This window comes from Rhinoderma darwinii, chromosome 2 (assembly GCF_050947455.1).
Source record: "Rhinoderma darwinii isolate aRhiDar2 chromosome 2, aRhiDar2.hap1, whole genome shotgun sequence".
Lineage (NCBI taxonomy): Eukaryota > Metazoa > Chordata > Amphibia > Anura > Rhinodermatidae > Rhinoderma > Rhinoderma darwinii.
In genome coordinates, this window is record NC_134688.1 from 29,890,400 (window position 1) to 29,916,324 (window position 25,925).

Consider the following 25,925-nt stretch of genomic DNA (forward strand, 5'->3'; position numbering starts at 1 on the left):
ATGGGCTGCCCGTTCCGTAATTACGGCCTGAAATAGGACATGTTCTATCTTTTTCAACGGCACGGGCACCTTCCCGTAAGCATACGGGGAGGTACCCGTGGCCAATAGAAGTCTATGGACCTGTAATTATGGGAGTTTTTACGGTCATGTGCATGGGGCCTGACTGTTAACAATATCAATGAAATGATTATATATCAAATGCGGGTAAAAGTTTCATTATATAGCTTTTAATGATGCCGGGATGAAAACTCTAGGTGCAATATTCGAGGAGGATAAAAAGTTTTACTTCCTGGTTCTGTGTCTGTGTAAAGGAGGAGGTGGGAGAGGGAGCTGCAAGTGAGAGCAAGAAGAATGGGAAGAATGTGCACAGCCTGTTAGGGTATGTGCACACACAAAATAAAAAACGTCTGAAAATACGGAGCTGTTTTCAAGGGAAAACAGCTCCTGATTTTCAGAAGTTTTTTAAGACACTCGCGATTTTCTATGCGTTTTTAACGGCCGTTTTTGGAGCTGTTTTTCTATAGAGTCTATGAAAAACGACTCCAAAAATGGCTGAAAAAGTGACCTGCACTTCTTTTTCACGGCTGTTTTTTTACACCGCCTTTTTGAAAAACAGCCGCGTAAAAAAACGCCTCGTCGGAACAGAACACCGTTTTCCCATTGAACTCAATGGGCAGATGTTTGGAGGCGCTCTGCTTCCGATCTTTCGTCCGTTTACGGCCCGAAAAATGGCCGGAAATTAGCCGTGTGAACATACCCTTACTGTCATGTCTCCCCTGCACAGCCTCGATGTAACCCCAAAAAGGTGATACAGGAACTTTTATTCATGTTATCACCCCTCTTACCAGAGATGACATGGTCTTTTTTTCTACCACAGAAGAGAGAAGATGAGCACTTACACATCCAATCACCCCCTGCACCTAATCAGACCATTTGTCGACTTCATAACTCGGATGTTTATCAGCATCTTGTTCAGGGAGATATTTTCTCTCTTCAATTCTGGTGAATATGTGAAGATATGTGCATGTAGACTGAGGCCTCATGGACACAACCGTAGGTATGTGCACGGTCCGTGATTACGGCATGGAAGTCCCACAGGAACAGGGGTCCAGAAACAGACCGGACGATTCTTCAAAACATGTCCCCATAACTCAACTGCCACTATGTCAAGCAAGGTTAGGTTACTGCATAGCCCTAGCTGGTGCCATGAATCTGGCCAAAGTTTCGCACACCATTGTGCATCCAGTATCGCCCCTAATCCCACGGAACCCAAGGCATCTGTAAATAATGATATTTCCCTGTTGGAATTCTCCGCCGCTTGGCAGCATGTGTGGCCATTATATAGCCTGAGAAAATCTCGCCATACTACTAAGTCGGCTTTTAAAGCTTTAGTGAGGTGAATGCGATGTTCTGGCCTAGTTACCCCACAAGTAGCCAAAGACAAGCGGCGGGAAAAAACCCTGCCCATTGGCATAACCCCACAGGCAAAGACCAGAAGACCCAAAAGAGATTGCATCTGCTTAAGGGTGACTTTTTTCAAGGAACAACAAGCTTCAATGATGTCGAGTAGCCGTTCCAGCTCGTCGGAAGGCAAGCAAAACACCATGCCCACCGACTCAATTTCGATACCCAGGAAGGATAATTTACTAACAGAGCCTTCAGTTTTTTCTGAAGAGAGGGGAGCGCCCAATTTGATCATCAAAAAGATAAATCTAGAAAGTAAAAATTTACACTGATTGCTATCACCGGGGGCCACAAACAGAAAATCATCAAGATAATGTATGATAGAGCGGGAATTAGTTTTGTATCGCACAACCCATTCAATTAATGAACTGAACATCTCAAAGAAGTGGCACGATATGGAACAACCAATAGGAAGGCAAGTATCATAGTAATACAGGCCATTATGCATGCAAGCCAGTAAGTGATAGCAATCAGGGTGACCAGGAAGAAGCCGAAAGGCGGACTCAATATCAGATTTAGCCATTAGGGCTCCCTGGCCTGCTGCTCGAAGCAACACCACTGCTCTGTCAAAAGACACATATGATACGGAAACTTCTTCCTTAGAAATTCCGTCATTAACTGAAGAGCCCTTTGGGAACAATAAGTGGTGTATAATCCTAAATTTTCCCAACTCCTTTTTGGGGACCACCCCTAGTGGGGATACTCTCAAATTCGAAAAAGGGGGTTCCCGATAAGGACCTTACATCCTACCCAAACACACCTCCTTTGACATTTTTTCACTCAAAACATTGGGATTGTCCCTAGCGGACTTCAAATTATATGAAAGGACTGGTGAACTTGAAAAATAAAAGGGGATAAAAAAGTCATATGAGAAACCAAAACGTAGCTGAGCGACATCAATTCCGTTAGGATACAGGTCTAGCCACAGGGATATCTCGTCTACGCTCACTGGCGTCTTTTCCGTCAGCCGCACCCGAGGTCGAGAACAACACACTGCTGAGTGTGGCCCACCACATGCGGAGCATTCATGTTTGTATTTACACAAAGCAAAGAATTTAACAGGCACATGGTCTACGCACGGCCACTGGTCCTGCAGTAGCGGGAGCAGCGGCCGCGGTTCAAAAGTGCGAGCTCCTTTGAGCCATCATCAATCGTAACCACACATCGGTGGCTTTAACGCCCCATCCAATGTCTGGTTGAAGCACTAGACGCCTACGGAATCGTATTTCCACCAAGCGCTACCACCATGGGACCTATATACATTGTAAACTGTGTCCATATAAATTAAAAGGTCAGAGCAGCGCTCAGGGTGCTTATGACCCATCACGCATCCTAGGACTGAAAAGGCTTGAAGCTAATTATTGATAGCACATGCTACACGAGGCTTTCTATCCGCAGGTTTTTCTGAATAAAAACGTCTCTCCCTGTCAACCGAATGTTGGTCAACGGAAATTAAAGACCAAATGTCTATATATTGATTACTACAAATTTTATTACACATCTCATCATCTTAATGAGCACCCAAAGGACTTATACCACAAAAGAACGCTTATTTATGTATACCCGCTCGTGATACAGCGGTAGAAATTTCAACTCCCACAGCACTAACTGGTGCAACAGGAGCTGAGGGGGGATCCAACTGCATTAACAGGGCTTTAATGGCCGGTACTAAATTTTTATTATTCACCAAACCACAAGCCCCTGTAAAATCAAACTCAACCAACAGCAGCTGGAACGGACGGTTCTTCCGATGGAACAGGAACGGACTCCGGCACTAAATCTGGGACCGCGCTAGCCCGACTGGCTCCGTGGAACGACCATCTGGTCGACCGAGCAGGCTCCCGCCTCATGCTGCGTCTTCTAGAAGCCCTGCCAGCATTCGAGGAACTACAGGAGCTCACGTCTGAGGTAGACAGAGAACGCCATCTAGATGATCTTGAACGACGGGATCTGCTACTTCTCCTTGAAGATCTAGATCTATGGCGAGAACGGTGGCATTTTCGCCCAGCAGCCCTGCGCCGACTAGGCCGGGCAGGGCTCTGGGAGGAGGCCCCCGAGGAGTAGCGATGGTGGCCACAGGACCTCCTAGGAATATCAAGCAGGGGCATAGATAGCGGCATGTGCTCTGCTGCGGAAGCCTGCGGCTCAAGTAATGCCAGCCCTGATTCTGAGGCACCAACAAATAGCAGATCAGGCTCCTGAACCTGAGCAAGAACCAGTTCAGACACCGGTAAAACTAAGGGGGCCTGAGCTGGGGAAGGAGAGAGAGGATCCTCTGATGTAGAGGAAGAGGCAGGATTATTCCCTATTATGATAACACTGCTTTGCAGTGAGGAGGTAACAGCAGCAGGATGGAGAGGCTGCACTGTAGCAGGAGAGGTAGCGTTTTGGCGGGAAAAGCGCCAAACCGGAAGTGGGCGACGCTAACTGACCCACGACCCTGAAGTGCTACAGCGACGGACGGTGGGACCCGAGCTATGGCATTAGAGGTATGATTACTGCTTCACCGAGTGGTCCGTCTGCCTTACAGGATGACGAGTTCGCCGAGTGGTCCGTCTGCCCGCTCTATTAGCATCACTACCCACTGCAGCTGCAGCAGGAGGATGAGGTCCCCGGAGCTCAGCTACAAGCTGGGACAAAAAGCCCTCTCCCTTAGGGCTTATTTAGACGAACGTGACACACGTTCGTGCAACGCGCGTGATTTTCACGCGCCTCGCACGGACCTATGTTCGTCTATGGGGCCGTGCAGACTGTACGTGAGTTTCACGCAGCGTGAGTCCACTGCGTAAAACACTGCGTTTTACGCCCATCATGCACCCATTGAAGTCAATGGGTGGGTGAAAATCACGCGCAGCACACGGAAGCACTTCCGTGTGACGCGCGTGATTCGCGCAACAGCAGTAAAAACTATGAATGAAAACAGAAAAACACCATGTGCTTTTCTGTGTACAAACATACAAACAGAGTGTCATAATTATGGCGGCTGAGCGAAAATCACGCAGCCACGCATCATACGCTGCTGCCACACGGAGCTGGTATGGACCTTTTGCACGCGCAAAACGCCGTGTTTTTTGCGCGCGCAAAACGCACACGCTCGTGTGAATCCGGCCTCATAATGAGCTCTCAGAACTGAGATAATATGTCTCTCATCGGCCATATCTGATGTGAAGCAACTCCTGTAAAAAGGCAGCCGGAAAGAGGAAGAACAGCTCATTTCCTCTGACTATGAGACAGTGGGAGAAACCATTATCAGCATACCAAGAGAGTGGGGAGGGTGAATACCCTTAATTAACAAAAGCAGGGTGTATACATAAACCCCCCTATCACTTGTTACATCCCTTTTGGGAGAATAACACAGGGTGGATCTAAATCAACCAGAGCTGCAGGGAATTTAACATGCCTGACATCTCCAGTCAAGTGCATCTTCCTTAGGCTGGGTTCACACGAGCACATTACGTCCGTAATGGACGGACGTATTTCGGCCACAAGTCCCGGACTGAACACACTGCAGGGAGCCGGGCTCCTAGTGTCATAGTTATGTACGACGCTAGGAGTCCCTGCCTCGCTGCGAGACAACTGTCCCGTACTGTAATCATGTTCTCAGTACGGGACAGTAGTTCCACGGAGAGGCAGGGACTACTAGCGTCGTACATGACTATGATGCTAGGAGCCCGGCTCCCTGCAGTGTGTTCGGTCCGGGACTTGCGGCCGAAATATGTCCGTCCATTACGGACGTAATGTGCTCGTGTGAATCCAGCCTTATACAGTTTGAAGCCCTACAAAAATGTTACACTTAAATGCAAAATCATTAATTGCATAAAGGCACCCACAAGTGTAAAGTGCTGAGCTACATTTTCACAGGTTTCTACTTTCAGAAAATATGTGGATATGAGGGTGTAATGTGATTTTTTTAAATTTTATAATTCAACTTTTATTTGCGTACGTCAAAAGTGGTCAAATTGTCCCAACAGTGAAATTCAGTGAGATTTAAAAATTCCACAAAAGGAGGCATTGTCAGCAAAGATGGGGAGAGGGGCTGAAACTACAATGAACTACTCTGATGGTGCAATCGATATAGAAATGAAAAATAAAAAGGGGACTAAAAAAAATATTTTATTTTTGAATGATAAATATAAAGTGTAAAAAGTGTTACGAATTAAAGAGCGTGAATACTGCATTATGTTTGTAGTATCCTGTATATAGGCTGAACAGCGGGGCTGAAAGGGTTACATTTCGACTGAACCTCTCATTAAAATACTTTTTATTACTTCTTTAATTCCTCTACAAGGAATATCTTTATATTAATGGCCATTAATATAAGATCGGTGGGGGTCTTACTCACAGTGCCCCCGCCGATCAACCTACTGAAGGGGCCAAGGCGTTCATTGTTGCAGCCTCTTTAGTGTTTACCAGACACAGCGCCATACACATCCGTAGCGGCTCTGCCTGGGATTGAAACTCTGTCCCATTTAGTTAAATGGGACCGGAACTACAATCCCAGGCAGAGCCGCTACAGATGTTTACGGTGCCGTGCCTATAAACTGAGAAAAGGCTGTGGTGACGAATGCCGTGACCCCACCCATCAGCTGATCAGTGGGGGTGTCGGGTGTTGGACCCCCACTGATCTGATATTGATAGGGCCAGTCTTTGTAAACGCCAGTCTTAGTTAATCTGCCTCACAGAGTTTAAGGGCACATTCAGACTTGGCGGAATTGCTGTTGAATTGCGCTGTGGACAGTCCGCAGTAGAAATCTGAAGCAGACGTTTTTTTCATTGGTTTCTAAACATTTTTAGGTAACTTAGTTCAGATGTTCAGAGCTCAAACCAATATAAAGAAATATTGAGCCATTAATCAACACAGAATTTTGGTCTGATTTAGATTTTTTTTTTTTAAAAACAAAATTTTGTGTAAAGGGGTTACCACTTTATGATTATTTTGCAGAATGTACAAATAACAGTATTATATGCCACTTACTAATATACTGTTGTTACTAGATCAGCGCCGATGTCTTCATCTGTAAAGCTCCGCCCCCTTGTTAAGTAATGTCTTCTCCACAGAATGCACCGCGCTCCTATCCTCAACATGCCCGCTGATGAATTAGTGGAAGTCATGCATTTTAGCAATGATTACAGGAATAAATTGCGGATATTGTTTCAATTTTTGTTATGAGTGTGTACTGCCACATACAGCTGTTACATTCCTACTTCTGTACCATGATACGGGTATGATATTTTTATTTTTTTGGAGGATCTCTAATAATCGAGCTGTTACTTATCAATACACCATGTTAGTTTTGTGCGGGTTTTTACTGGATGTAGGACACCCGACAATTCTTCTGGAAATACTGACATTATTTTACTGTTCTTATAGATGGTTTTGGACACTGCCCCTTTTATAAATATATATATATATACTTTAACAGATTGGTTGTTTTGTGCACATAGGGTTTCTACTCTGGCTGGCAGGAGCCTGTCATGGTGTACCGCATCACTTGGCACGTTTGTCCCTCATATAGGGATTGATGGAGCTAATAAGATACTGTATTGAAATTTAAAAAAAGAAGATTGTCATGACAGCCATGTGTTTGCCACATAGTTGGATAAATTTTCCTAAATTATTTGAAAATATTGCCCGTCACTCCAGTACAGTTTATTTTTTCCTCTCTGATTTTATATTAGAACAGAATGCTGTCCACAATGACAGCATAATGGTACAGATGTGGTACAATTGCTTCTTTAGGCCTCATGCACATGACCGTAGAATTTGGCCTTAATTACGGACCAATTCAGTTCTATCGACCACGGACATATATTTGTGGGAAGGTGTACGGGCCGTAGGAAGCCTCCACAAAGGATAGGAAATGTCCTAACTTTTGCTTTTTATGGTCCGTGGCCACCACTAAATAAATACCTTTAGAGGTCTAGTTTTTAAAATGGGGTCATTTCTGGGTGGATTTTTTTTGTTTTGTTCAGGCAGCTCAATGCCTTGACCTGCCTAAGTAGAGTCGTGTGTTAGTGAACCTTCGCTTATCCCTTCCTATCCCTCCACCCCCACCATTTAGAAAAGACACGTGACACCGAGGTTGGATGTGAAATGGCCACAGCAGCCGTTTATTAATTTCACAGTTTTATAAAATACAATTTACATCCGAAACATTCGGATAACTAATTAGGAATCCAACCAGAGAATTCCTTCTAATAATTCACATGACCCAACATGGGTCAGAATCATAAATAACAATTTAAAGTTAACCTTAATCCGAGCAGGGGAAGTCCTTGAAGCCATTTTAGATATTCCTTTTTAAACACCCCGAGTTAGCCATCTGCAACCACCACCAACCAATTACCTCCAGCCGTAAACCAGCTCGGAGGCACCGCTCACCTCTGCAGATGGCTCCAACCACCAGAAGACCACTTCAAAGGGATAACACCCGATGAAGTCTTCAACCATGTACCTTTTTTGGGGGACGCATACCCCCGATGCGACCCCCCCACCATTTTGTACTGACTGACCTCAAGGACTCCCCCCGCCAGCTGCTATGACACCTGGACCTGCTCCGAATGAAAATAAAACAACATGTTAAATAAGCACACAGGAAAATTAAAACACTCATAGACAAACTCACATAAAGACCACAAGGGATAACGAACAAAGGGCGGGAGGGTGGGAGCTTATGCAGTACGTGTTACTCCTCCCGCTGCTTCCGGCTCAATGCCGAAAACAGCGGGAAGCTTGGTAACGGCCCCTAACTCCTCCCTGTTCCCAATACACCCCCTCCTAACTCTCCCTCATAGTTAACCCTTCGTTAACCCTTTCCCTACTATGTCCGTCATGGAGGCTTCCCTCCTAAGCCCTGCGGGCTGTGTCCAGCCTCTTCTTGACCTGCCTAAGTAGAGTCGTGTGTTAGTGAACCTTCGCTTATCCCTTCCTATCCCTCCACCCCCACCATTTAGAAAAGACACGTGACACCGAGGTTGGATGTGAAATGGCCACAGCAGCCGTTTATTAATTTCACAGTTTTATAAAATACAATTTACATCCGAAACATTCGGATAACTAATTAGGAATCCAACCAGAGAATTCCTCCTAATAATTCACATGACCCAACATGGGTCAGAATCATAAATAACAATTTAACGTTAACCTTAATCCGAGCAGGGGAAGTCCTTGAAGCCATTTTAGATATTCCTTTTTAAACACCCCGAGTTAGCCATCTGCAACCACCACCAACCAATTACCTCCAGCCGTAAACCAGCTCGGAGGCACCGCTCACCTCTGCAGATGGCTCCAACCACCAGAAGACCACTTCAAAGGGATAACACCCGATGAAGTCTTCAACCATGTACCTTTTTTGGGGGACGCATAGCCCCGATGCGACCCCCCCACCATTTTGTACTGACTGACCTCAAGGACTCCCCCCGCCACAGCGAAACAGGCCTTGACCACCTTAAGCCTGTGAGTTCCGCCACACCACCACCGCCCTTTCAATTCCCTCAGCTATTGCCAGGCTCCACAGATCAATCCCAACCTCGGTCAAATGAACCCCATCACTCCTCCAATAGTTCCCCATTCCTGACTCCAAATCCCTGTGCCGCACGCAAATGCCCCCATTTTTGGCTACAAAACGGGACACCGCCCGGTTAACTTTAATGCGAGCCTTATTGACTCTTTCCACTGACCTAGCCAGTCGCCAATGTTTCCTTGGGACGATGTCCGACCACACTATCACCAACCTGGGATAAGAAACCCACAAACACAACATATCGTGTTTAATATCCCACACCAACTCACGAAAGGGGCGGACTCCCAAGTCATTCCCACCCACGTGCAATACCAAGACCTCTGGGACCCTATCAAGCCGGGCATATGTCTGGAATTCAGCTAACACCCTGCTCCATGACATACCTCTAAATCCCAGCCAATGCAAAACCGCATCCCGCCGCGGAATGCGCAACTGGCGACCGTCCGGGCGGACGTCCGCCCTCAAAGCCCCCCAATGCACGTAAGAGTGGCCCAGCAACCACACCAAACACGGAGGCGGATCTGAAACGGAAAAGAAAGTTAGATACCAGCACACAAACATGTTTTTAACCGCTAACAACAAGACTCATAACAGATGGGGGCGGACATAAGACCTAAATCTGTTGGACTCCCAACGACCGATGCGCCGCACCCCTTCATCATCCAACCCCCAGCGCCCTGCTTCTGTTGCTGCGCCAATCCTGAAGGAATGAGATGAATACGAGCCCGCCGCAACACCGACCGCCGCCAAACATTTTTTAAATACAGCTCCAAATTGAAATCTGGACAAAAATGACCCGTCCTCGTGACATAGCAATGGCAATTCCGGAGACCCCCCTCGTGGCTTAAAACCCCGCATGCACGCGACCGGGCACATAGCCGAACCCGGGAGGGCGAATAAAATCAGCTTTCCCTTTCCTACTTGGTCAGTTTTAGACCGGCGCAACCATACCTCAAGCCGATCCGCATATAGGCTCACCTCCCCCAGTCTCAACCCCCCTGCCCGCTTGGTACTAGGCGACACCAGCTCGCCAATTCTAAATGCCCCAAAGAACGCTAAAGAAAAAGCTAACCGAAACAACTCCATCTCAGCCGAAGAACGACAGACCGATGCCAATGATCCGCCCAAAGAGCTAAGCAGAGAAAACGATCCGCCTCAACCCTACCTCGGCGCAAACCCTTCAAAGCCTGTCCCACTACAAATTCCTTAGATACATCCCGAAAGCCTCGCAACTTAAAACCAAACTCCACCGCAGACATGAAACGATTAACCTTTGCCAATGAAAACCCCGCCTCCCAGGCGTCCCCTAACCAGTACAAAAGTGCCACCAACCTGTCTCTATCCGTGTTGACGTCACCCAACTCTCTTACCCACTCCTCCCACTGCCTCCAACAAGCAGAATAAGCACTCCACGTCGTGCGCGCCATAGACCTTTCCACCAATCGTTCTACGGGACCGAGACCAGATCCCAGAGATGTTCCGGACAAGCCAAACCGAGACGGTCCGCTCCCGGTGCCAATTGCCGAAACCGGTCCCACTGCGAGCGAGAAAGAGCATCAGCAATACAATTCCGTACCCCCGGCACATGAACCGCCACCACCCACGCGTTCAATGACAAGCATACCAACACTAAATGTCGCAACAACTGAACTACCGGAGGAGAGGATGCCGTGATGTTATTAATGGCCAGCACCACCCCCATGTTGTCGCAGTAAAAACGAACCTTCTTATCCCTGAGCCTGTCCCCCCAAATGGTCGCCGCAACCACGATGGGGAACAGCTCGAGCAGGGCCAGATTCCGCGTTAGTCCACTGGACACCCAGCTAGCCGGCCATTGACCTGCGCACCACGGACCCGCCCCGTATGCTCCAAAACCGCCCGCCCCAGCCGCATCCGTAAAAATATTCAGATCACTCGTATCCTGCGCTGGAGCCATCCATAGCGAGCGACCGTTATACTGGCCCAAGAAGTCATCCCATACCTGCAGATCAGCTCGATGCTCCTCCTTGAGCCGCACAAAATGATGTGGCGCACGCACCCCCGCCGTTGCCGCCGCCAAACGTCTACCAAATACCCTCCCCATTGGCATAATCCGGCAAGCGAAATTCAACTTCCCCAGCAACGACTGAAGCTCACGCAGCGTAATTTTCTTTAACCTACGAGCCCGTCGTACCTCCTGACTCAAAGCCCACAACTTATCCGCGGGAAGACGACACTCCATCGCCACCGAATCAATTTCAATACCCAAAAAATAAATCGTCGGTACCGGGCCTTCAGTCTTGTCTGGCGCCAAAGGGATCCCAAAATCCCTCGCCACCTTCTGCAGTGCATGAAGCAAATTACCGCAAACCGGCGAACCCCCCGGGCCGACGCACAAGAAATCGTCCAAGTAATGTATCAGCGAGTCGACCCCAGCTACTCCCTTCGTCACCCACTCGACGAAGCTACTAAACGCCTCGAAGTATGCGCAAGAAAGGGAACATCCCATCGGAAGGCACCTGTCCACGTAAAAAGCCCCATTCCAAAAACAACCCAACAGCCGTTGGCTCTTTGGATGAACAGGCAACAACCGGAAAGCCGCCTCAATGTCAGTTTTCGCCAACAGCGCGCCGGGACCCGCAGCACGAACCAACCCCACCGCCTTATCGAATGAGGTATACACTACTGAGCACAACTCGTGATCAATCCCGTCATTCACCGACGAACCCCTGGGAAACGATAAATGCTGAATTAAACGAAATTTCCGAGGCTTGCGCTTTGGAACAATACCCAATGGGGACACCACTAAATCTTTTGTCGGCGGATCGACAAAAGGCCCCGCCATGCGACCCAACGAAACTTCTTTAACCAATTTTTCCGACACGACCTGGGCATGCAAGTAGGCCGACTTAAGGTTCCTCCGCGTAACCTGGACCTCATAAGGAGGCGGAGGAATAATAAAACCAACACTAAACCCTTCATAAAGTAACTTGGCCGCCGCCCTATCCGGATACTCATTTAGATAAGGGACCATCCTTTCCACCCTCACCGGTGACAACCCATGACCTCCTCTTTCGCATACATTTTGCGGCCCCGTGGGATGCACCATTACACTCTGAACACACGTGCTTGAACTTGCACGTGGCCCCGAACTTACACTGGCCATCGTTGAATTGCCAGCAGAATCCCAGCTTTGCCCCGACGCCTTGCCCGACCTGACTGGACTGGCCTCCCTGGCCGACGCTCCCGGGAAAGGACTGCCTAACCGGAGCCGTAACCCTTAACCAGAGAGCAATATCCTTCTGGTCCCACCGAATCGCCGGCCGAACCGCTTTCCGCTGACAGAATTGTTCGTCATATCTTAGCCACGCCTGCCCCCCGTACGCCCTATGAGCCTCCCCAATGGCATCAAAATAGCAAAACAACGCCAAACAATTTTCCGGCGCCTTTTCCCCTATTACACTGGCTAATATGGCAAACGCCTGCGACCAATTGACGAACGTCTGCGGGATAAGCCTATACCGCCGACGTTCCTCCTCATCCTTCTTACTCTCGTCCCGCTTGCCCTTATCCAAATTGAATTTAGCAAGCGGCAGGAGAGAAAAAATCTCAACGTATTCGTCCTTCCAGATACGCTCGCGCACCTCCTGCTTTAAATGCGCCCCCAACGAACCTTCGAAGCAAACATACACCTCCCCACGAGCACGATCATCGATACGCACCCTATCGCCTTCCTTTTGGGCCTTGGTCTGTACTGACACCGCGACCGCCTCTTTAGCCGCAATCCCGGGCCGCGCCTGTAACGATCCCACTACCCGGGGGCCTTCCCAAACTACCGCCGGGGACACTTCCGTAACTACCGGAGCCGCCTTATCTAAACGCCCAACCAGCTCCCGCAAGCAACACACTAAGTCCGCTAGACCCGCGCCGTCGCGCCCGACAGCGCCACTATCAGCCGCCGATGCAACGCTAGCAGCCCCACCGCCGACACCCGACATAAAAATCGCTGGATATGACAAAGACGGAGTTATGCACTCACCGGGCTGCACAGGCGCTGTGTTCCCGTCAGCCGGACCATCCTGACCTCGCCGATAAACGTCGAGTTCACCGTCTTCCAGCTCCTCTCCCGCAGACGACTGGCCATCCCACCGACATCTCCTACATGGGGATGACGACGCGCTGATAGATGGGCCGGCAACCTGCTGCCCGACCGCTGGGACCAAGACTTCCGACCGGACCTGTTGCCTCGTCGTCGCTGCAGGTCTAGGTGTCTGTCTTGACGATCCCGATGAAGCCTGCCCCCTGGCCGGAACATCACCAGGCGGGGCGGCCGTAGCTTGTCCTCCAAATCTTGCATCCGATGGGGGAGGGGTGACAGGGAGCCCGGCCTGCGACTCCCTGATTACCGCCGGACCCCGTCGCGGCTGGGGATTCCTGCCGGAACGCAGGGCCTGGGAAGAGGCGGCCCTCCCAGCTGCCTGGCCTGCAGCATCCAATTTTGGGCTCCCCCTGCGACGCCGTGTCCGCGGGACCACCTCAGGGCTGAGGCGTTCTGGAGGGCGGGACCGCCGGGAGCGACGGGTAGACCCGGCCTGAGTCACCGTCGCCCCTGGCGACGCTCTCTGCCTCCTCTGAGCAGGAGCGGGTGTTGCCGACTCCCCCCCCCGCTGCCATATTACTGCTAGGAAGGGGGCCGGGGGAGGGGAGCCTGTCCCCATCAGCAACAGACCTCGTGTGCCGTGCCTGACGTGGCGATTCGGCGACCGGGATCCTGGTGAGTGCCGCCACGGTCTCCTCCAACCATCCGGGACCGTGGTGCACAGCAGCGGCACGCAGCCGCGCAAGTATATTGGCCTCAGACATGTCACAGAGCGGGGCAACGGGGAGCTTATGCAGTACGTGTTACTCCTCCCGCTGCTTCCGGCTCAATGCCGAAAACAGCGGGAAGCTTGGTAACGGCCCCTAACTCCTCCCTGTCCCCAATACACCCCCTCCTAACTCTCCCTCATAGTTAACCCTTCGTTAACCCTTTCCCTACTATGTCCGTCATGGAGGCTTCCCTCCTAAGCCCTGCGGGCTGTGTCCAGCCTCTTCTTTAAATGCATGATATGGGGCATAAAATATTTAACTGCGCCCTGGAAGCCAAATGGTGCTCCCTCTCTTTTTGGCCCAGCCACACATTTAGTAAGCAGATCAAGGCCACAATAAGGGTATTTTTGAACACAGGAGAAACAGGGTGATAGATTTTGGGGTGTGTTTCTTCATTCTCATGTTCGCTTTAAAATGATACATCATACAGGATTTTTTTTTTCACCTGTTTTGCATTAAATTCAGCAAAAAACTGTGAAGGTCAAAATACTCACTACACCCCTAGATGAATACCTTAAGGGGTCTAGTTTTCTAAATGGGGTAATTTATGGGGAGTTTCTATCGTTCTGGCAGCTCAAAGCCACTCCAAATGTGCAGTGGGGCCTAAAACGTTTTCAAGCAAAATATGTGTCCTGAAAGCCATCGGGCGCTCCCTTCCTTTTGGGCCCTGCCGTGTGTCCAGGCATCGCATTAGGGCCACAATGGGGATATTATTGAACACAGGAGAAACAGGGTGATAGATTTTGGGGTGTGTTTCTTCATTCTCATGTTCGCTTTACAAAGAAATTGTTTTTTTTATATGACACATTTGTGATAAAAAATTTAAATTATATATTTTTTCACCTGCTTTGCATGAATTCTTAGAAAAAAAACGGTGGGGTCAAAATACTTACAACACCCCTTAATAAATACCTAAGGGGTCTATTTTTCAAAATGAGGTAATTTATGGGGGTTTCCATAATTCTGACACCTATGAGCCTCTGAAAATTTGGCTTGGTGCAAAAAAACAAAATGTACTTAAAAATTATTTTTTCATTTGTAAGTCTTCAAAATTGTTCAAAAATTTATTTTTTTTCAAAACTCCTGCCAAAATAAAGTAAAGAAATATATATTTCATAAAAAAAATGTGTACAGTACATATGTGACATACTGCAGTTCAAAATAGGGGAAAATGTTAATTTTCACAGAATTTCATACATTTTTGTACTTTTTAATTAATTTACGCAAACCACCTAAAGTACATGTGATAAAAAAAACAATGTCAGAATTACTTGGATATGCAAAACTATTGCAGTGTGTTTTACTGTCTGATAAAGTTAGACATACCAGATTGGAAAAATCCGGCTTAGTCATTAAGGTCCAAACAAGCATGGTCATTAAGGGATTGAGCATTTTAAAGGATCTATCCAGGCAAAACTGGTACTGCATTATGCCTAGTACAGACCTTAGTAGAGACTTGTATTCTCTCTTTTTAGCGTTTTCGGAATCCCTATGACATTCACTAACCCCTCAGGCCGTATAACACAGTACATCAATTTTACCCACAGTGATTTTTTACAATTGTATTCCCATCTGAGACATTTATGGTATATTTTTTGTTTTCATCTTTCAGCCCTCACATGCGCTGTTCCTGGACAACAAACCTCATATGCTGCAATACTTAGAAGAAAATCAGGGAGCTCATATTTGGCACTTTTTAACAACAAGAACAGACCGAGATACAGCAGCTCCTCACTAGAACCTATTGGACAGCAATCTGAAATAGACAGAACAAGACAATATGGCTCCCCTATAAACCTCTACCAACTCTCAGATGGCTATCGGCAAGATGATGGTGAGTCTTACTGTGCTCATCGTTAAAATTGTCTTAATTGTCTCTCTAGTTATTTCCTATGTGTGATATTGTACGTTTCCCAGGTTAACACTGTGTACTGGCCATGTAGTTCCCCTTTAAGTATCTGCAGGATCACTGTAAATGTTCGGAGTCCTTTTCCAAAAAATCTGTTTGGTGTTAAAGGAGTTGTGCCAAGATAGACATTTATCATCTCTCCACAGTGTAGGTGATACATGTCTGATTGCTTGGGATCCCCACTGATAACCAGAACTGGGGTCCCAAGCCACCCCCCCCCATTCCTGTACGCTGCACGACCGCAGTGAGAAGAACTTTAAATGAAGCGACGATTAGTCATGTACCCTGCCCCTCCATTAAAAATCTGTTGGACTGACATAGACAGTCGAGCACATCACTTGTCTATTTCTGCCAGCCCTATAGACATTGAATAGAGTGTCAGGGCTCTTGCTGGACTGTTGCTCCATTCAAGCTCCTCCTCATTGCATTGGTGCAATCAGGAGGTACAGGGGGCTCAGGACCTCTGTTGAAGTGATCAGTGTGGGTCCAGCGCTGGGGCTCCCCAGTGATGAGACCTTTATTATCTATTCTGTAGACAAGTGATAAATGCCTATCTTGGGACAACCCCTTTAACAGGAAGTAGAAGTCAGGGAGGAGGGAGATGCAGCTGCAGCATCTCACTTTTTCTGTAAAAGAGCAGGAGGGGGAGCAGTAAGGGAGACATCTGATTGGCTCAGAGCACACATGAAAGCTCTGACATCACACCAGGAAAATCCTGCCCAAATTCACCAAGTATGGAAAAAGAAAATGTACATTTACGAGGAATGGAAAAAAATCTGCATGCTACACAAAACATTTCTGTATGTACTACATCTAATTTACAGCTACAGCTGTAATTATGATTTTTCTCTTTGTAACGATAGGTATGCTATGAGATCCCAAGAGCCCTATAAAATTTCTCAGCCATAAGGCCTCCATAACAGTGTAACTCCGAACAATGGAACAGTGCTTCCAGCTATGCCTCCAGTTTGTATGTAAGGGATTTTTTTTTTTTAGGTGACATCTTAAGGGGATGTAATAGTTTTAAAGAGAGAGGGTTGATTCTATCAGCTGGAGCAAGAATATTTAACTGTAGAGAACACCAAATGTGCTGTCATGCATGATATTGAAAGTGTAAAGTGTAAAGGTCATGCCAAAGCAAAAAACTAGATGTATGGGAAGAGCTATGCTGAATGAAGGGTTGTCATGTGGAACTGTACAACTATATGGCTGTTTATGGTGGACGACTTTAAATGAATATTGATTAGTCTGAAAATGTAAATAATTAGAGTATTATCTATTATCTACCTTGGCCACTTTTTGGATTCTGTCTGGTATTGAGGAAAGTATTGTTCAGCACAACATGTAACAGTACAAAGACGTTGTTTACCACAGGCCTCTTGGTTATTTACCTGGCCATCTGGGCATATATCTATGATCACAAGTAGCTGGCAGTTTATATATTTCTGTCATATGCTGAGCATTGTCACTGTCCTGTTGTTGGTGACCAAGCATGGTTGGATCCTAGCTACTTTTTCGGTCATATGTTCTATGTTCTACCTATGGTCTTGTTCTTTTCTTGGTCTATCTCTGGCAAATAATGCTTGGATTAGCTTTTTCCAAACATCATAAATTAATTGTTATACATAGAAGGGACCTAAACTGTTTTAAAAATACTAAAATAAAGAAAATGTTCGAATGTCATAAATAACGAGGAATTGTCACCTCTCCTAACAAGTCTGTTTTAGTTAATATTTACATTCCTATAAACAGTGATTCCAGAGCATCTTTTCTTAGTACTTTGTGTTGTACTTTGTGTTGTACAGTTCCCCTGTTATTCTTCCTACAAATTTATGAATAAATTAACAACTGGATGTTAACAGTTGGGGGCGTGTACCTGCATAGACTGTCACTGTCCAATCAGTGCTTCCAATTTCAGACTGTGTAGGGACACGCCTCTTTTACAAGGGAAATGGTAACACCCAGTTGTTAATTTATTCAAAACATTCTAAAAGGAATAAAAGAGGAACGGAACAACACAGATTTCTAAAAGAATATGCTCCAGAATTGTGAATTTATGGGAAATACAAGTATTCACTAAAACATACATGACAGTCACTCTTTAACTAGTACGTGACAGCCGTTAAGGGAAAGTATGGAGCGCGCTCACGGTTAAGCAAGCTTTATACTCAGCGTTTGACCCCTGTGTTATACAGCCGACACATCACTGCAACAGGCGGAATCAAAGATCACTTTGATTCCACCCGTTTAACACCTTAAATGCCGCAGTCAATCGCAACCACTATATTTAAATTGTTGGAGTCAGGGAGGCGCCCCCTCCAATGTGCCATCGCTCACCCACGACGCGATCGGTGGGTAACTATAGTTGTTATGGCAGCCTGGGGCCTAATGAAGGCCCCCAAGTCTGCCATATTTGTACTCCTTTGAAGACCTGCCTCTGGCAGTGCTTCGAAGGAGACTGTCAGTATCACGATATACTGTAATACATTCGTATTGCAGTGTATCATGCAAGCGATCCAATAATCGCTGGCTCAAGTTCCCTAGGGGGACTAATAAAAACAGTTAAATAAAGTTTTTTATAATATTCCCAAAAAAATAAATATTAAAGTTCAAAAGAACCCCCTTTTCCCATTTTTTTCCTTAACATAACTGGTATCGCCACGTCCGTAAAAGCCTGAATTATCACAATATAACATCGTTTAATCCGCTCGGTAAACGCTGTAAAAAAAATAAATAAAAAATAAATACATATATATATAAAAGGTTCAAATTGCTGTTTTTTGGTCACCTTAGCTCTCCAAAATTTTTTTATAAAAAGTGATCAACCAGTCGCATGTACCCCATAAGGGTATCGGTGAAACTACAGCTCGCTCCGCAAAAGTTAAGCCCTCACACCGCTAAATTGCTAAAAAATAAAAAAGTTATGGCTCTCAGAATATGGCGACACAAAACTTTTTTTTGTTTTTAGCAAATAGTTTTATTTTTTTTAAAGTGGTAGAACATAAAAAAAATATAAATTTGGTATCACAATAATCGTATAAACCTGTAGCATTAGATGAATTTGTAGTTTTTATCGCCTGATGGACGCCGTAAAAAGAAAAAAAGAAATAAATAAATGGCGTAATCGCCCCACAAATAATTTTTTTCAGCTTCCCAGTACATTATGCAGTACAAATGGTGCCATGAAAAACTAAAGCTTGTCCTGCAAAAAACAAGCCCTCATACGGCTATGTCCACGAAGAAATAAAAAAGTTATGGCTTTTGGAAGGCGGGGAGGAAAAAACTCAAATTAAAAAACTCAAATTGGCCGTGTCATTAAGGGGTTAAGATTCAGGAAAACAGTGGCCATTACCTCCATTAACCATTAACTTGTGGCAATATTCTGAAGCATTTCAAGTGGAATTTTTTAATTCGGAAGGCTTCATACACGCCTATCAGAACGTTTATCAGTTACATCTGCTTTTTACTACAAAAAGACAGAGCCTCCATCTTAAAGAGGAGCCGACAGCTAAATACTTACCTATTCAAAAATACTTTCCCATGATTTACCATTGCTGGAGTCAATTTTCTTAGAACTCTGCGTTATGCGGTTCCCCTGTTAATCCTCCTGGAAGTGTATGAATAAATTGACAACTGGGCGTTACCATTCCCCTTACATAGTTTGATAAGTCAACACTGATTGGACAGTGTAACACAGTGTAGGGACAGACCCTATTGACAAAGAAAATGGTAACGCCCAGTTGTCAATTTATTCATGCATTTCCAGGAGGAATAACAGAAGAATGGAAAAACACAAAGTTCTAAGGAAAGATGCCCCAGAATTGTTATTTTTTAAGGAATACAAGTATTTACTAAAACATACTGGTCATGGGAGCTCACAGGCTCTTTTTAATTCCAATGGGAAACCATTTTGCCCTCAAAGTGGACAAAAACTAGGCCATTGATTTCAATTGATTGCCAGAAGGAACTATCTATATGCATCATTCCCATCTGGCGACGTCATTTTTACAGGCAGGGGGAACTGATTTCCCAGAAGACTGAACGTAACTTAAACAGCAAAGCTTCAAGACTTTCTTGTAGAACCTTCATTCTCCAGAACACGGATCTTGTAATAAAACAATTTGTCACCGAAATGGCAGAGATGTTCATGAAAGCGCAGATAAGAAGAAAACGTAAATGGCATCAATGCAAATCAGCCTCTTAGACGTGATTACTATTTAAATAAAGAACCCGTCCTGGGCTCGGAGATGTTGATGTTTACCTGCTAAACATTATTAAAATGCACAGTTAAATTACTCCTTAAGAACTATAACAAATGTGCACATACATAATGTGATTAACTGCCAGCGCTGGAATAACAGTATGAATTTCATTACAGCGACTTACAAGTGCAAAATGTCGCACGCGCTGGTCGGTAAATACTGCTACCTCTTCTCATTTATTAGTATTGGAGTGATACTTTCACAGAAGATTATTGGGCAACAGTCAAATTGTCATTTTTCCAACAATAATTGGATAGGCTTACATTGTTATCAATATTGTTTTTATTATTAGAATTAGCGGAGGTCCAACCGCTGTGACCGCCCACCGTTGTTCTAGAAATCGGCAGGAGTCACATCGGTTGGACCCCCACTGATCAGACATTGGTGTAGTATTCTTATGATATTCCGCCAATGTCTTTTACAAGTCATTTAGTAGTCTGTGTTCAATGGAGGCAGACCATGCAGCGACATTGGGACTGGTGGGCACTGCCCCCATCCTGCCCACCTGATAGCGCTATGCTGAGTCATCCTGTCAGATGTCTGCTGCCTGTAAGTCACTATCTGAGCGAGAGACCCCGTGTTTCTGAATTAAAAAGGCTCATACTGAGAAACAACCCTTCTTGTAAGGCCTCATACACACAACCGTGGTTGTTTTTTTCCGTGTGCTAGCCGCAATTTTGCGGCTAGCACACGATCCCATTTATTTCTATGGACACATGCACATGACAGTGATGTTTATGAATCCATGTGGGTGCCGTAAATCCAGGCTGCAAAAACTCAGGTCATGTCATTTTGCGGACCGTATTTGCGGCTCAGACTCGCCCGTCGTGCATGACTATCCCTACATATTTTTATTTTTTTTCGTGGATCTGGGAATACTGAGGACACATGAATGTACTATGGAAGGTTTTTTTGTGGACAAATGGACCGCAACTGATCAGTGGATTTGGAGACACCAAAAGCATTAGGCTATGTTCCCACGGAAATTTTTGCAGGCAGAAAATTCTGCCTCAAAATTCAGTTTGGAGTTTTGAGGCAGATTTTGATCTGCCTGCACGCCGCTTGCCGCGCTTTTCGCTGCGTTTTTCGCAGCATTTGTCGCTCACGCCCATTGAGCGCCACGGGCAAAAACGCCTCGAAATACTCTTTCTCTGCCTCCCATTGATGTCAATGGGAGGTCAGAGATGTAAATGCCCGAAGATAGGGCATGTCGCTTCTTTTTCCCGTGAGATGGTTTTTCCGCTCGCGGGAAAAAAGCGCCTCCATCTCCCATTGAAATAAATGGGAGGCATTTCGGGAAGTTTTTTTGCGTGTTTTCCGTCGCGGTTTCTGCGTCAAAAAACGGGTGAATTAGGTCTAACTGGCTGAAAGTAACCAGCTAATTTACGGAGCCGACTGACACTTCTAATTTTTGGACCCCATCTCTTTGGCCACACAACTTCTCCATATGTAGACAACTTTAACAAAACTATGGTCCAACTTCATAGTATAGTGGACAAAGTTGCTGCAAATAGGGTATTGGATGTGAAGAAAATACCTTTTTGCGAGTATCCTTGTATTTTTTACTCTCAAACCCTTAAATAAAAGTTTAGTTCTAGGAGCAGAAAGTTCCATCTCATCAAGACAACTCAAATTGAAATTGAAGGCAGCCTGGCAATCAGATGATCATTGTGGGTCTGGCTTCAGATACCCCGTCAGATTGGCTGTTATTGCTGGGGAAGTGTTAGGGCACGGCCAGACGTGGCGGAATTTCTGTGGAATTCTCCAGCGGCCGTTTTTTACAGTTGTTTCAATACATTTTTAGGAAAGTTAGTTCAGACTAACTCCGCTGTGGACCATCGGCTGCATTGCAGAATTTTCAGTCCGCAGCATGCACTGTCTGTTGCGGAGAAGAAGTGGAACTTCACTGCGGATTTCAGCCTTTGCAATGCAAAAACTGAAATGTGTGGCAAGTCCGCTGTGTTTTCTGCAACGTCTGAATTACCTGTCAAATATGCAAATGTTGGTGCAGATTCGTTGCGTAATTGCCCCAAATCTGCACCAACATTTGCAGCGGAAAAAATCCGCCACGTCTGGACGTGCCCTTACTTGGCACGTACTGGATAGTGGTTTCCTAAAGCCGCAATTTGATTGGTGCAGGCTAGACTGGCGTGCAGACGCTAAAGGAATCTGCTGATTTTCACCCATAGCCCCTGCAAGGAGCTATGAACTTCTCTGCAAGAGTATTCTCATGCCGCGATGCCGGGAATGGTCTCAATGGCATGGTTAGCAATGGAGCTGGAATTCGTCACCCGAAGAACAGACAGGATATGGCAATGGGAGTGTAATCAGGAGATAGCAGGAGGTCAGGACCATGTCAGAGCCAGAAGTACCTGGTGTAGTATCCAAAGGGCAAGGCAGGAAAGTAGTCAGGACCAAGGCCAAGATCAGGATCAATAGTCAATGGCAATACAAACGCACAGGTACAGAGCCGGTAAAGATGTAACTCAATTACCAGGCAAAACATGGCGGGACTTGCAAACGGATGCGGCCATCTTCAAGTTCAGAGGCCGCATGCCAGGACCTGGCGCTGAAACCTGGTAAGGTGAGTAACTGGAAGCTACAGTTGGCCATACATTTCCCTTTAGTAATAATAAGGTAAAACATAAACGGGTCAAACTTTGTAAGTAACTATTCTCTGTGGCTAATCGAGGAGGGTCCTGAGCAGAAGACTCTCCCGATGATTCATATGCCCTGGAAAGCTGTTGTTTTAATGAGAAAATTCAACTTCTGGCAAGCAGTTGGAGTAGAAAATACTTCTTTACACCTTACTTGGCTTGTCATACTTGTCATTTATGGGACTATGGGTCACAAAATGCAAGACGGGAATCAGACCGTTCTGTCTAAAACTTGATGGACACAGAATACAAATAATCAGACAAGGTGATGGATTAAATTGAAATGACCTTAATGTTAAATTTGACAGCTCTCCGATATTTGAATGAGAAATGTGTTCTGGTCCTCACATGAGGTCCTCACATGAGGTCAATCCTAAAATCCAACAACATTTAGGGAGTTTAATGTCAGGTAAACGCAGAACAAAATTACCTGTCAAATCAACCAGTTGGGTGTTTTTACATTTTTACAACGCTCAAAATGTGCACAGGTTTACAGGAACATGAAGAACTGCTTTATAAGACTATGTTCACATCAGGGTTTTTGGCCTACCTTTAGCGAATAAGCTGTGGATACTTTAACCACTTAAGGACATGGATAATTTTCGTTCTTTCATTTTCGTTTTTTCCTCCCCGCATTCCAAAAGCCATAACTTTTTTTATTTATTTGTTACATAGCCGTACGAGGGTTTGTTTTAGCGGGATAATTTGTAGTTTTTGATGGCACCACTTAATGTACCGCATAATGTACTGGGAAACTGGAAGAATATTATTTGTTGGGTGAAATGGGCAAAAAACAGATACTACGTAATTTTTGGGGGGTTTAGTTTTTTAATGCATCCATCAGACGGTAAAAACGACATGTTCACTTTATTCTACGGGTTCATACAATTACAGCAATACCAAATTTATGATTATTTTTATGTTTTACCACGTTTATAAAAATAAAAGCTATTTGATAAAAAAAATTGTTTTGTGTCGCCATATTCTGAGAGCCATAACTTTTTTATTTTTCCGTTGATTGAGCGATGTAAGAGCTTCTTTTTTGCGGGGTAAGATGTATTCAATTTTGGGGTACATGTGACTTTTTGATCACTTTTTATAAAAAAAATTTGGGAGCTAGGGTGACCAAAAAAACTGAAATGTGGGTGTTTTACATTTTTTTTAGGCGTTCACCGAGCGGGTTAAATAATGTTATATTGTAATAGTTCATGCTTTTATGAACGTGACGATACCAGTGTTGTTAACTTTTATTTTTTTTAACATTACTTTAAAATGGGAAAAGTTTTTTTCTAAAACTTTTAGTACTTTTTTTTCGAAGATTAAAAAAAACTACTGTTTTTTTTACTTTTTTCATTAGTCCCTTAGTGGACTTGAACCAGCAATCGTTGGTTTGCTTACATGATATACTGCAATGCTAATGTATTGCAGTATATTATGTTTCTTACAGTCTCCTATGAAGCCCTGCTGGAGGCAGGCTTCATTGAAGTATAAAGATGGCAGACCTGAGGGCCTTTATTAGGCCCCCAGGCTGCCATGACCCATGACAACCATCGGCACCCTGTGTGTGTGGGGGGCAATGGCATGTCGGAGCGGCCCGTCCACGTTTTCTAATGCTGAAGATGCCGCGGTCACGATTGACCGCAGCATCTGAGGGGTTAAATTGGTGGAATCAAATTGATCTTTGATCCCGCCCATTGCAGTGAGGTGTCGACTGTATTACACAGCTGTCAACTGCTAAATATGGCGCGAGCTCAGGCCGTGATGCCTAACAGCGGTCTCCGTCACCCATAGACTATAATGGTATCTGTTAAATGGATAAGTTAATGACTATTAGTGACCCTTGTCATGACGTATACGTTAAACAGATAGCATTATAGCCTATGGGTGACAAGGCCACTGTTAGTCATCCATCACAGGTATCCATCATACATATACTATTATGGGATCCGTTTAACATATATGTCATGAAAAGCTACTGAGAAGCCCACGGCTTACACGTTAAACGGATGCTTGTGACGTATGTCAAAGAGTGGCAAACGTCACCCATAGCCTCCCATCTTAAAAAGAGATGCTGGTAAAAAATTTCCGATTGCTGGGGGCACCACCGCTAGGACCCCCACCGATCATGAGAACGGGATTCCCGAACACTAGATCCTTCTCACTGCTCGATCGCAACAAGAAGATCGGTGGGGGACCCAGCGGTGGGGCCCCTGGCAATAAAAATATTATCGTCGATCCCGTGGATAGGTGATTATTTATGATTGTGGGAAAACCCCTCTAATTTTAACAGAGACATATTGCCCATAAAGAGGTGGCTACTGGGTAATCCTGTTGTGGCAGGCACAGTGCGCTTCAGCAAAAGTCAGATATGGCTTTATGAAAGTACGTCATATGTGTACACTTGCCCTTATTTATTAGTTTGGTTCAGGGAATAATCAACTGCTATATAATACCATCATAAAGCTGCCTAATAAATACCGTACCAACCACAGTGCCTCCATACCACAGGAAACCACAGAGTCACACAACAAGAACCCCATAACACTTTCAGGTTCTTCTAACATCACAATGATTTTCACAAATGCTTTTTAAACCTGCTGGTTAATCGCCCACGATACCCAGGTGCTCATGTCAAATTGGGCAAAACCGCATTCGAAAAAAATGGCATTCACCATAAACGACATGCCACCACTCACCAACACAAATGACTGGTACTTTTATGGTAGCAAAATGGATAAGCCGCCCGCCAATCGCATAACTGCTATTAGTTTATGTTCTGCACCACTTTTTTTCTTAGATAGGTGGCAGTAAAGAATACCAGGATTTCAAGCTGCGTATCGAAAAACTGAGCTCCAAGCGCTATAAAGATATATTCAGAAGTTATTAAACACAGAATTCTGTAACTTTATAATGGCACCATAATAAGAGGTGGACATTTTGGGTTATTTTACCTGCACATAACTTCTTCTCTACAGTAGCTCAATATAATGTTTATGTGCGGCCAGTTCTATTATGCTCTACGGGTTTAATGGTGATTCTTTCAGTTCAGTAGAGCCACGGAGGGTCTGGCTCTTGTGGCCATAAAATGAACTTTAAAATGCATCCACATTATGCAGGGCATATTGTTCACATGAGCGTATTTCTCGTCCGTGTGTTGTCCGTTTTTTTCACCACACGGACCTATGAAAATCAATGGGGCTATTCAGACATGCGCTGTTTTTCACGCAGCGCGTGTCCATGGGGTGAAACTCACTGCATATCG

At 45.4% G+C, this 25,925-nt stretch overlaps 1 protein-coding gene across 3 annotated transcripts in view; it reads left to right on the forward strand.

Annotated features, from left to right (window-relative positions):
• Positions 1-25,925, forward strand: part of CNTN5 (contactin 5) — a 1,298,632-nt gene that overhangs the window by 817,788 nt on the left and 454,919 nt on the right. For all 3 annotated transcript variants that reach the window (XM_075851517.1, XM_075851516.1, XM_075851518.1), the window contains one exon: positions 15,448-15,669. In XM_075851517.1, coding sequence (XP_075707632.1) covers positions 15,448-15,669 — 222 coding nt within the window. The remainder of the gene's footprint in view (positions 1-15,447; positions 15,670-25,925) is intronic.